Below are 12,496 nucleotides of genomic sequence, written 5' to 3'. Positions count from 1 at the left end.
GCTTAGACCACAAATATGGCCGCCCAAATGGCCAACAGGGAGAAAAATGTACTTGCCAGAAATGCGATGGTTATATGCAGCTTTTACAAATTCATTTCTTTCTTTATGGTCTACCTACATGAACCTGTACCATGCTTCACTCCATTGGATATAAATGATGGCCAAATTAGCCTTACTCTCTGATAAACGTCTGGCTGGGAGGGGGGTGTGACACGTGTAAATCATTGCATTCGTGTAATATATCGTCTTCTGGACACCCATGTACTTGTACATGTATATGGGTTATGGATAAATGGTTGTGTCACTTTTTTGTCTGTTCTGTTGTAAAATTGTACTTGTTATTCTATTTCTGGTTCCTTCTTCATAGCACATTATGCATATCTGAACAATTACAGGTACATGTACATGCATGCACCAGTTTATTTATTATTAAGTCCATGTGACTTGAGCAAGTCTATTACACCGGAGCTGTTATACACCGGAGCAATCCGTGTCCAGCCGCTGGAGGGGGGGGGGGTAATGGAAGCCGCTAGTAACTGGGAAGCTTAGGCATCTTGTCTCATCGAAGCTTTCAGGATTCCGTGGCGGCTGACCTTGCCTGGGATGCACGCAGTCGTTGCCCACTTGACAGGGAGAAATGTCCAGTCCCTCACTGCGTGCACCTGCTGAGATCCCGTCGAGAAGCTTTTCGAGACGGACAGCAGGCTCTCTTTTCCCCCAAGTGGCGGTGGTTATTTCCAGATGGGGGACTCGCTATCTGTCGGAGTCCATGCTGGTATTGAAGGAGGATGCAAGTCATTGTATAAGCCGTGGCTTATACAATGAAATGATATACAATGATATTGGAAATCATGCCTTAAATCTGCTGCATAATTATAAGTATTACATGCCGCCTTGGCGAGAATTTTCTCGAATGTGTTTTGGTCAGCACAAAACTTTACGACTGCGTTTCTCGTATTGTCCTGTTTATAATTATCGTTCCTTAGATGTTGATGCATATGCGTCACGCCTCACATTAAAGCCAACATGGTCGGTTTCTTTGTACACAAATTTTAAACCTGACTACATGTAAATGTAAATAAAAGTAACAAAAAATGTTTTTAAAAGAACAGTTTTGTATTTGCCACGTCCTGCACTGGGGTTACACAAAATTATGGGAACCTTCGGTGGGTGCAGTGGTCGGAATGGATACCATTGATGCCATTATCATAAGATAGTACCATAAGACTTATTAAGACTTCCCTTTTTAATGTCGTCCCCATGAAGTGTCATAACCGCACAACCGCGCCTGTTGGCATCTTTAGCTTTTGCATTAGTTCATTCCCAGTTGGGCAGTGTTGTCTTGATGAGATCACCTATCGCGTTATAATTTTTTGTTGCCGCACGAAGACCCCCAGGTTGAGAGCTCTGGATACCTGCTTTGCATGCCCGTTCGTTTTCCATTTACGCTCTGACAGTGATGAATAGCAGCGCCGCATTTTGCCGGTCTTCGAGCAGGCTGCAGCTTCGTACGTACGTGGTACATGTACAGTACATGTACATGTACGTGCATCCACTGAGCTGCCCATCCACCAGGCCGCCATGTCAGTTTTTCACAACTATACCGCATAGACAGCCTCGATAGGATTTGCAGGTCTGCATCGATGATTATGCGGGTCGATTGACAATTTGTGGCGCCCTTTTTGCACGGGGCAAGCCTACATCACTGATCACTCGGTATAGCAATGTCATTGTCGAATTTCCACATCACTGAACTAAGCAACTATAGTAAAGCTACCTTGCCGATGTGTTAAGTTGTCGTTTCTGAAACATGTTACGTCAGAGTGAAATTCCCCTTCACGGGGAACCTATTGGTAAATTTGTGACAAATATTTGCAATAAAATTTCAGCTTGTCCATTGCTGTTCCACGTTCTCCACTTTCAGACTTACCCGTTTATTTGACAGTCCAGCCTTTGTATTGGTGTGGTAAATGGGACAAGGTGTAAGACGGACTTTTAAACCAAAGCTGTTTCTTTCAAACAGGGGAAAAATGTGTAGTGTAAGTGGACGTCATTCTCTTCACACAGAATGTGGCATACCAAAAAAGGGGGAAATAAAAAGTGGTGTCTCTGATTGTATGGGTGGTGTATATCGCATGGAAATAATTTCCTGAACTCAGTGGACGCGTCATAGTATGTCATAGAACCCAGTTCGACATGTCATAGTACCGGTATGTCATAGAACCCAGTGCGACGTGTCACGGTATGTCATAGTCATTACATTGTACACTGATATATTATCCCCGTATTTTAGAATAAAATGGTAGACGGGGTTAACTTAAAATACAAAATGTGCTGTGAAAAGATCGTTTCTGTCCAAAGCAAATCAGGAAATTATGTATGTATATACCAGCATTAAACATATTCAAGCTTCCATTCCATAGCATCTGTGCTGATTCATGTGTGTTCATTAGTTACGGGGTTAAATGATGTGTTATTTCTCTCCGTGGCTCATGCACTTTGCCATTTAGTTGTGAATTAAACTGAGCTATTTCTCTGGTTTGCTTGTTTCAGTGCACATCGGAACTGGAGTAAAGATCTATCTGTTCAGTGTATGCCACTGCCCAAAGCCATGTGCTTGGAACTGATGTTGCTTTTGGAGGCCAGTAACCAGCATACACCTGCGTCGATGAGACACATGAATGGTTTCAAGGTAATATTTGGCTAAGACAAAACCCACGTGATAAGTAGGCCTAGTCGAGAGTCTTCATTAGGAGTAGAATGCATACAGCGGGATTGCAGATCAAGTTTTTTTTTGTTTCAAGTGGGATTTTTATCGCCTGCACTCAATGTTTCAATTCCGTCTAATCGAAATGACTCTGCAGAAAGAACGTGTCCCTCGCTCCTTCGCCAGCTCATATTAGACAATGACCACCCTGATTACTTTCTTCAAAGGTGCTGCGAAGTTATGCACTTCGGCCAAGCCGTGCCTATCCAAGACCCCACACAAGAGGCATAAACTTGACATTGTCTAAATTCTTCGTACCCAAGTGTCAGTGTTACAGACCCATCAAGTGATGGGTTAAGGCTGCACCTGTGGTCATGCCTGCAAAACAAGAGCCTGTAATTAGACACATTATCAGTGGGACAGGTGCAACGTTTATGTGATGAAGATTCTTCGAGTTGTAGACGACCTTCTAGTTGTAGACGACCGTTGTGGATCAATATCCGTTCACACAGCTTTCGTATTTGTGTCCCTGAATAAAAAAATGTTCACGTCAAAAGCAGAACCTCTACGAAACACTTTTCTGGCACGGGTATACGAGTACGTTCTGTTTCGATTAGCGTGAACTACTTCCATGGTTGATTTTTCTTTTGCCTGGCTATTTTATGAAGAATTGTGCTAGAGAATCAAGCTTGTATGATTCCCTTTCACTGTGGATGTGTCGAATATAGGCTGAAGCAATGGTATCTTTCCCCAAGATGTTGAATTAATTTCCTCATCGGTATTAAAATCTGGCAGATGAAAAATCTTCCTTCAGCATAATTTTATGGAGGAAACAGCTTACATTTGTTTTCTGATTTTACGAACATTAAATACTGGAGTAGCCTTAACATGCCACGGAACGGCCGTCGGAATGTTTCTCGCGAAGTGAGGTTGGCTGTGTACTATGAGGCAGCGGGTTTCTACAGCTCTTCGTGACTAGTCGGAATTCCGAAGGCTACACTTAAGCCTCAATTAAGCTTGTCGTTCATTCCCAAGTTCATCGGAGGTACATAAGTTTTTCTGTCACCAGCTCTCCAGCCAAGGGTAAAACGGGGACGGTTTATCTTTATTGGCCCACGCTGACGTGTCACGCCGCCATGACACCTTCGGACTGATCAGTAGTAGGGCAGTGGCTGCGGTGTGCAGGGATACCACCGTCGACGCTGTTTGTGTCTCCTTCATCAACCCTATTTTATTCATGTTTAATTGCGGACCTGGCATTTACATTATCGTGACGGAAAGGTTAACATAATTAGACGGCATGACCGTGCGGATCCTGGTGTAGCACAGTGTTTCTCATGCATATGAGCAGAATCGCACCTGCATGGTAAAAAGGAGTAAAATTTCATGTTGTGAGTTTGAGCGGGACTGATAATAAGGTTAGACCTCTACAGACAACAAAAGCTTTAAAAAGAGGTTGAAAATAAAAATTCCTCATCTTCAGCGTGTAGTGGTCAACAGCACGGTTAGGGTATTTCTGGTTTTGAATTCTTTCTTAAAGAGTGGAGTTTTTCGTATGTAGCGAACTATTATTGCCATGATTTTCGGCATGCAGAAGTGTCGCTCCTTTTTCCGTTTCGAGTGATGTGACAAGTTATTGAGGAAATTCACTGTAGGTGTCTGAATATAGAGTGATACCTCAATTGACAGTTTCCTTCGCAGCTCATAACATTATAGGCATTGTCGAAATAGCCTACGCGAGAGGGCGCTCTGAACCGAAATTAGTCGTTTAATTAACTCTGGGTTACCTGTAGGGACGGCGAAAGAACAGTCGTTGAGAAAGACGAACAAAAAAAGTTATAGTTGATGGCGAAAACGGCGGGCAGAGGTATTTTCTGCCGGTCCAACTCGCAAACATTCCGGCCTCCCCGCCGTTCGGCATTCTTTGGCAACAGTTCATTAAAACGCCTCGCTGTAGGTCGTTCCACGTCTTTTAATTGAGGATTCAAGATCCTCTCGCCGTACGTGTCCTCCTATTAGGTTCTCTGATAAGAGCTCTTGTTTTGACTGCTTGGCGGCCTTGCTGGGTTCCCCCCTGCCGAGCCACTGGTCCGTCCGGCCCGCGTGCTTCAAAGTGGTCTCCCGGCGGCCCTGGTGGTTATTGAAAGTGCGTCATGCATAGAGTAGCCGCTTTTCTCAACTCCTTAGTTGGCCAGGTAGTTCATGCTGCACTTATATGGCTCGGGTTTATGTTTCCACGGCTCTTTCTGTTCTAATTCTCACAAAAGTTTGCATTTTAAGAATGATTTTGTCCTTGGGAACCCTCAGTTTGTTTACACTTCTAGGACGTCAAAAAACGGAGGCAATTTGCGAAATACAAGTGGTTCTTTTGTGTGTTTTGACTTGACACATTATTCCAAAATAGTGTTTTTTATAACGTAGTGTTCTTTATAATATCTCCCCATATTGTTATTTATGTTGAATCTTGTGTCTTTGATATTAATGACCTAAGCTATCAACATGCTTATGTCTTTGTACGTGAATGTTTAAATAAAGACATGAATGACTTATCATTTGATTGCATGTGGATTTGATGCTTACTTCAGTTGAAACAACGGAGGAAGTGATCCTGAAAGGCTTCAATCTGAAAGATGTGGAGGCGGGATTTCTGCATTTGAAAAAGTGTCTTCAAACTTTGATGGCTAGCATTTGCGTATTGGCCTAATGCAAACGACGTGTACATGTGCAAACTACATGGAGATTGCAACGTAGTTTACAGGAGTACGTCCAAATATAATCCACTGAACAACAATTTGCTGAAACACAACTAAGTGTTGACGTGGGCGTGGTTGAATCTCGACCATCATTTTTTTTCAATAGTCTTTTCTCCCAGCGCAGAAGGGCGTGGCACTCTCCTTCACTTCCCACATTTTATAAATATGTGACATTACTGCAAGTAGACATGATAAAAGCAATGTTCCTGTGGGGTATTACTTTGCTTCGTCCCCCCCCCGTCTTGTTTAGTGTTGAAGCCGCGGTTGTTATATTGACACCGCGGTTATTGCAGTATATATAGGCCTAAGCACATAAACGCAATTATGTGACTTTCCTCTTTCAGCAATATCATTTGCTATAAAACGGTGGTAACATGATATGCAATAATGTGTGTTCTGGACTGTGTTGAATTTTATTGAAACATTAGTCATAAAAGTTCGTCTTTGATTGTCGATGAGAAATTACGCCATTGAATATTCTGTTGGAGTATAGCCCTGTTCGCTTATAAATTGTGATTTGTGTGCGCATGCGCATAAATGACAAGTGGAGGCAACAAGCTTGAGCGGCCCAATGAAAATTTACAGCGGCATTTATGAACATGCGCGCATAAATTAGAATTTATCAGTTGACTGGTCCATTCTAATGCTTCAGAATTTTTTTCTGAGAAAGTTGATTTATTTTTCAAATGCAAACTTCATCACCGCATGCATTATCTGCTTGCATTCATAAGTACTCGGATCAAGGCTCTGTATTTTCGTATGTGCAATACGTATTGCAGGTTGGATATCTTCGCCTTTGATGGAACAGATGGACTTCATCTTTATCTCGTCGACTGATTCTGTGACTTTTTGTGCTGCTGCGTTGGTTTAAAATCTGCAGGTAATAATAGAACATTTTGGGACTTTCCGTTAACTTTTATCATGAGAAACAACATTTGCCTTAATTTTGCACATTTAGGTACGTATTTTACCGATTGTAGCAGTTCCACTGTGAAATACAACACAGTGTGTTTATTTTCTCTGCTATAGCCTACAGGTGTCTCTCAGGCATTTCATAAAACTGGTCATTGATAGTCTTGCCAGGCTGATGTTGTAATGAAGAGGTAAACATGTACGAGGTTGTTGAATAGAAAACCAATAGTACCCTGATAACGAATGGGGATCAAACATATCAGTATCGAGCCCTTGTGTTATGAAATTCAGCTATAGGCTTACTCGGGCGTAACGACGAAGAATATCTTATATATCTCCAACGAATACAGGAAATATATTTGTGAGAAACGCGGCGCGGAGCTAATTGAACAATTATCATGAAGTAAGAAAAACCGTATCCTGTATCTCATGTCGAAGAATTCTTTCTTCCAGCCATTTTCCAGTCCCTTGTTTTCCCTTACACTAATAAAACCTTTGGACGCGTCCGTAACTTGGGTTTTTCCGGCTCCCCTCCCCCACTCTTTGACTTGAGATTTAATTTTCCTCTCTCAGCAATAGCGAAGTAGTCTCACAGTAAGATTTTTTTTAATGTCGTATCGTGAATTGTATTTTTTGCTGTTACCGGAAATAAACAATTCGCCACCGTACATTGCACGTTCTGTTGTGTGCCGTAATTGTTCCGCCTTCCAGTGTTCCCCTTTTACTTTCGATTGTTACCGGTATTGTGTGATGTGCGTTTCTGTTTATTGGAGACAAGAATGCAAACGGTAAGTCTTGAAAAGTTTCAAGATGATGAAGAACTTCAAGAAGATACACTCACAGGTATGTCTCAGTAATCCTTGATAATCAACCTTGCAGAGCCGTTCTTGGAATAACCCTAGCCCCTAAAAGGCCATGCACTTTACGCAAGCATGTTGAAGTTTTCTGTGGACGTTCCGGAGCAGAGGGTTTTGAAAGAGCTGGCCGTTATTGATTTCATTTTTAAAAAAATGATGGGAAAAGCTGTAAAATGTCTTGAAACTGACAGCATGATTAATTTCACGATCCCTGTACCTGTCTGTTTATAATACTCTGCATGCATTGACCAGACACATTCGAATTTACATGCATAGTGATCGGTGGTACGTCAGGTGATATCTTGTCTTTAAAAAGCTAGGATTTCATGCCTCAATTACAGAGAAATGTGTCTCAGAACGCCGGATTGGGTTGGTTATAAAAATGGAATGCCTGCCTGTAATGCCTTTGAAAAAAAAGGTGATTGGTAGCGGTAGTTCTCGACGACGGAACCTTCGATAACTCTTTAATATACAGTGACCCCCCCCCAAAAAAAATCAAAGCACTTTGTTTCTTAGCAGTGTCTGAATGATTCCTCAACGATCCAGAACCATTGCATGTTGGTTACTCGGGGGAGCCGTGGCTTTTTGGTGCCTTTCTCGCCCCACGGAGCTCATGGTTGCAACACTCGGTGCCAGTTGGATCGTTCCCGTGTTTATCGATGCCGTGTAATACATCGTGCGTCGGCTCGGGGAGCCTACATGCACCATGCCTCCAGCCAGCCGTCCAGTCATTGACTCATCGCGCTAATGGGATATTAAAGTACGGCCCGAGCGGGAGATTGATTCAGAACAAGAAACTTGCCGTCCTTAAACGGATAGGATTTCTTGTAAATTGTACAAATATTGACTGTAAGTGCGCGCCGGGAACATGACTTGCAGCGAAAATCGAAGCGTGCGCACGTGTTATTGACTCGCCGTAAAACTGTAGGAAGATAAAAGATCGCTGGGCCACATACATCCTCAGGTGCTGTGCATAAATGTCAAAGAATAAAGTTCCCACGAGGTCCTTTGATGTAGTCACTTAAAATACCGGTACCAAATGTCTTCATAAAAAAAGAAAAGTAAGCTAGCTATTCTGGAAACCAGTGTAATCCGTCTTAAAGCTCTGAATACTTTCATGGAATTGTCTATGGAATGTCCACTTCTTTCGAGAGTTCTGTGAAATTCCAGATTTTAATGGGAACTCTCCAGCATAGAAAGTGGATCTCTACCTGCTCTGATAGTTACATGTAGTCCCTGGCGATAAAACACTCTCGGACTGCACTGCCATGGACGAATGCCTTGCTTTCCCGAGGAAATTGCAGACCTTCAGAAAAGTTTTCCCCAAGATTTATGTCTTTGTCTGTTATTTGTCATTGCAGTGCATTAAGTATCGGTGTTATTGGCCGAGGGACTGATGTGTCGAAGCATTTAGCTAAACTTGTCATTGCCGAACGATGAAGATTCGGGGATCAATTTTGATAAACAAATTCATGTAGCATCAGCCCGAACCCCATATGGTCTTGTAAAATCTCATTAACTGCATGCGTACATAATGTACTTTGTCAGTTCACGGATTGAACACGGTCCTTCAGAGCTTAATGTACCACATATATCCCGTAATAACTGCATGAGTACGGTACTTCTTCAGTTCGTGTACTTTGGAACAAAAGTGCGCTACGGACGTCCCAGTTCTTAACGCAGAACACACGCCGTTTAGTTTTGCTTTTCAATTAAAACAAGCACCCTACACTCCCAATTTGATGAAACGGCAGCGTATATATGCGCTGTAGTAATTGCAAGAACAAGGCCGAACCTGAATACCGCACAGTTCGAAGAAACAACGACACGCCATGCTAATTTGAAATTCATGGCCACTTGGCAGGGTTTGGCGCAGTAATTCGTATAGCAGATTGCTCATTACGGGCTAGTTTAGACGTGGTCTGTATTGTGTTGAAAAACACAGTTACAGTGTGAACAACCTGTGGAATATGGTAATGTCGGATCCTCTAGTTCTAGGAATGTAAAAACAATGAACCTAATAGTGAAATTGTACGTACGGCTGAGGGGCCGGTTTGTTTTAGGGGTGTTTTGAATAAAAGAAAGCTACCCAAACTGAGATTATACTTATTAAAATCAATATCTAGAATCCACACATTTCCCGAAATTTTACACCTGTATGTAGAAACATCTTAGAATGAATACTAAATTACTTATTGCGGACGAATAAGGCAATAGTTCTGCTCCTAGTTGCATGCCTCGTGAAGTTTATTGTGTCATTATGTGCAAAAAAATGATGCTAATTCCCCGGGCAATTTTGCTGCAACGTAGCCTTCTGTTACTGTTTACGTGTTACAACTTGCCAGTCTGTCAAATTTATTGCTCTTTAATTATTGCGCGGTGTCGAGCTCCATTACATTGGAAAATGGATGTTTTGGCACGACACATTTTTCCGTATTAATTACGGCTTCGTGCTCGCGCGCCATAGCGCAATTAAGTCCGCACGAGATAAGGTATATCCACTTTGCTCGATTGTTAATGTTACACTTGGTATCACACATCAGACATTGCACGGTTCACCGCTTCAAATTCGTCTCGTCCCTTCTCGTCCCTCAAACGAAATTTTGATAACCTCTTGGAATGACTCCGCACGTCTCGAGTGTCTGCACAATGCAGCTTCTATATGCGACTTCCGAAACAGTCACCACGAAGAAGAATAGAAAGAAATCGATGGCAATTTCGGGACTCATAAATTAAGGGGGCAGGCCGGGATAATGACGCCACGGTACGGCGGACGGTGTACCGCAGTCATCAATTCATTAAGCGATAATACTTCCGGAGATTGAAAATTAAACCAGCGCGCTCGGTCGCTGAGCGTCGTACCGGACAAGTTGGACTTGAACCCCCCCCCTTTTTTTCTCTCTGACTGGGTTTGGCTGCCGCAGTTGCGCCGAAGTCATGGTGACTGCAGAGAGTGAGTGGCATGCCGAAGTCAGTCTGTATATTGCCCGGGGCCTCGAGACAGTGCGAGTTGTCTGGGAGAATGCATCAGGTAAGGTGTTTGCGCGGTTAATTCATTTCAAACAGGGCCAGCACGCGCGTGAATGTTCGGGAGCTTGAGCTAACATCTGCGCCGGAGAAGTTAATGTTTGAAAGTATCCGGTTTTGCTGATTTACCCGCGATGGTGCCATTTACTTTAAGATAAATTGCCCAAATTAGACCGCGGACAATAAGCAAAATTAATCAGGCCAGACGGTGAGGTTATTAAGAAAATTATGCAGTGGCATATTTTGTCACCGTTTCCAGGAAGTGGCAAGCTACACACCGTTGGAATGTGTTGGCTTCCACAAAATGTGTTCCGACATCAGTACAAAGCGATTGGCCATTTTGTGAAAACAGCAAGGACCCGATAATACGCCCACTTTGAATCCGCAGGAACGCAACGAAATACCGTCTATTACCGGAAAAGGCCGCAAATCACCGGCTCTCAGTTTATTATTGAGGAACCTGCTAATATTACAATGCGGATGCCGCAGTCGCGTCTAAAATTGTGGGAGTGGTTGTCATGACGACTCCTTGTCTACGGTGGTATGCATTGTCTCAGCTTATAGAGCTCGACTTGAAGAGTACAGACGAAAGGTGCTCGTGAACACGCAGACGCGCAACCTCCCAAAACGTTATTTAGTTTGTCCGACAGGCAGGCTATATGCCCATCCCTTAAAGCGTAGCTAGCAACGAATTTCTCTCAAACACATTTTTTCTGTAACATTGTACTATTCTTTAGTCCGTGAAATCATCCCTCTTAAAATGCATTGAAAAGTGCACTTTTGAAATCCACGCTTTGCTGTGATCCACAGGGAAGACATAGTTATAGGTTTGTGTTTAAATTGTGGCAGAATTAACTCACTGAAAACACTTATCAAGAAGAGGTAAAACTGCTATATGTCCTTACACAACAAATCAACTAAGAAGAGTAAATGTAGGCCAGCGAAATCTTTCAGAAATATAGAAGTTTCATGCACAAACCAGTGTGACAAGTTGTTGTTTCTTCCTAGGATGAGGTCACAATTCTGCGCATAAGTATGGAAAAACTCATTAGCACCAAACCCAAAAGGCCACCAAAAGCTCTTTGAAATGTTGAAACAAACATAGAAACGGAAGTAACCTGACACACAAAAGGTACGTTTTAGAGGTTTGCTTTGAAAGAATTCCATGGCAGTAACCCTTTAACTATTCGTGAATTGTTCAAGCAAACCACGCCTTTACCTGGCATTTATGTCTTTGGCATAAGACATACTTTTAATTCTACCAACTGTATATTCAAGTGCTATATGAGAAATGCTCGCCTTTCTTTTGTCTGCACAAACCCCGCATGCTTATCTTAAACCAAAAGTTTAATGGCTATATTATATTTTGAACACCTTGGTACCTTCTGTACATAGCGGCCCTTTCCATTTTCTTTCAGGCGACATAAGCGTGCTCCTTATGCCCAAAAGTCTTTAACTGAGTGTGAGGGGACGATGCTTAATTAAACTGCGCTCCCATGGGATCAGCCGATAAACACCTCAACAGCCTGGCCCGAAGCGTCTTCTCGCCTCTAGATTAAAGTGGCGATGTCATATTACGTGCGTTGAGGCCCTGGCCTGTATACAACCCTGGCAGACCTTTGCATGGGCGTACGTGTAGTGTTGTTGTATGACAACTATTGAGACGTCTGGAAATGCATGGAGAAACAAAGAGGTTTAGGCTGGTACACATTAATCGCGTTTGACCATTCTCGTGTATTTTTGGAATACGGGCGATTTACAATAGTGCGCCTCCAAGAGTTTGCAACTCGTTGACCAATTACGACGCGCGAAATTTGTCGACCGTTTCCAAACGCGCATTGGGTCGACAGAATTCGCATACTGTGATTGGCCAACGCATTGCAAACTTCTGGAGACGCACTATTGTGAAACACCCGTATTGGTAAACAAATATGACAAGTCAAATTTTAACTTGGGCAGCAAGTTAAGAGTAAAGTGACTACCAGAATGAGAAACTATATCACTGCGGTTATGATGTGCTCGGGCGCAGGTTGCACATGCGCATTAAATACCATTTTCACCAACAGAATGTTGTTACTGAAGTGATCGCATGCTTCAAAGGATGTCGTTTGAATTGCTCGGCTACGATTATACAGACTTATCACGCGCAAGATGGCTGCAGCCGCTAGCTACAGTGGCTTCCGAAGTAGCATGCGTTCTAGCCGCAGCCTGGTGATTTGGACTCTGCCTTCGTGGCACGT

General features: G+C 42.9%; 1 protein-coding gene across 5 annotated transcripts in view; it reads left to right on the top strand.

Annotated features, from left to right (window-relative positions):
- Window positions 1-12,496, top strand: part of ube3d (ubiquitin protein ligase E3D) — a 49,066-nt gene that overhangs the window by 27,729 nt on the left and 8,841 nt on the right. For 2 of the 5 annotated variants that reach the window (XR_015427821.1, XR_015427822.1), the window contains exons 9-10: window positions 2,554-2,692; window positions 6,240-6,340. Coding sequence is in view for 3 of the 5 variants with exons in the window: in XM_087146436.1 (XP_087002562.1) it covers window positions 2,554-2,692; window positions 2,935-3,057 (262 nt within the window). In the remaining 2 variants the exon portion in view is untranslated. The other 3 variants (XM_087146436.1, XM_087146437.1, XM_022247818.2) reach the window with 2 other exon arrangements.

Source organism: Acanthaster planci, linkage group LG15, assembly GCF_054643075.1.
Source record: "Acanthaster planci isolate LZ-2023a linkage group LG15, COTS_SCS, whole genome shotgun sequence".
In the NCBI taxonomy this organism is placed as follows: domain Eukaryota; kingdom Metazoa; phylum Echinodermata; class Asteroidea; order Valvatida; family Acanthasteridae; genus Acanthaster; species Acanthaster planci.
Note: the sequence above shows the minus strand (reverse complement) of the source record. Positions and strands in the feature narration are given on the sequence as shown.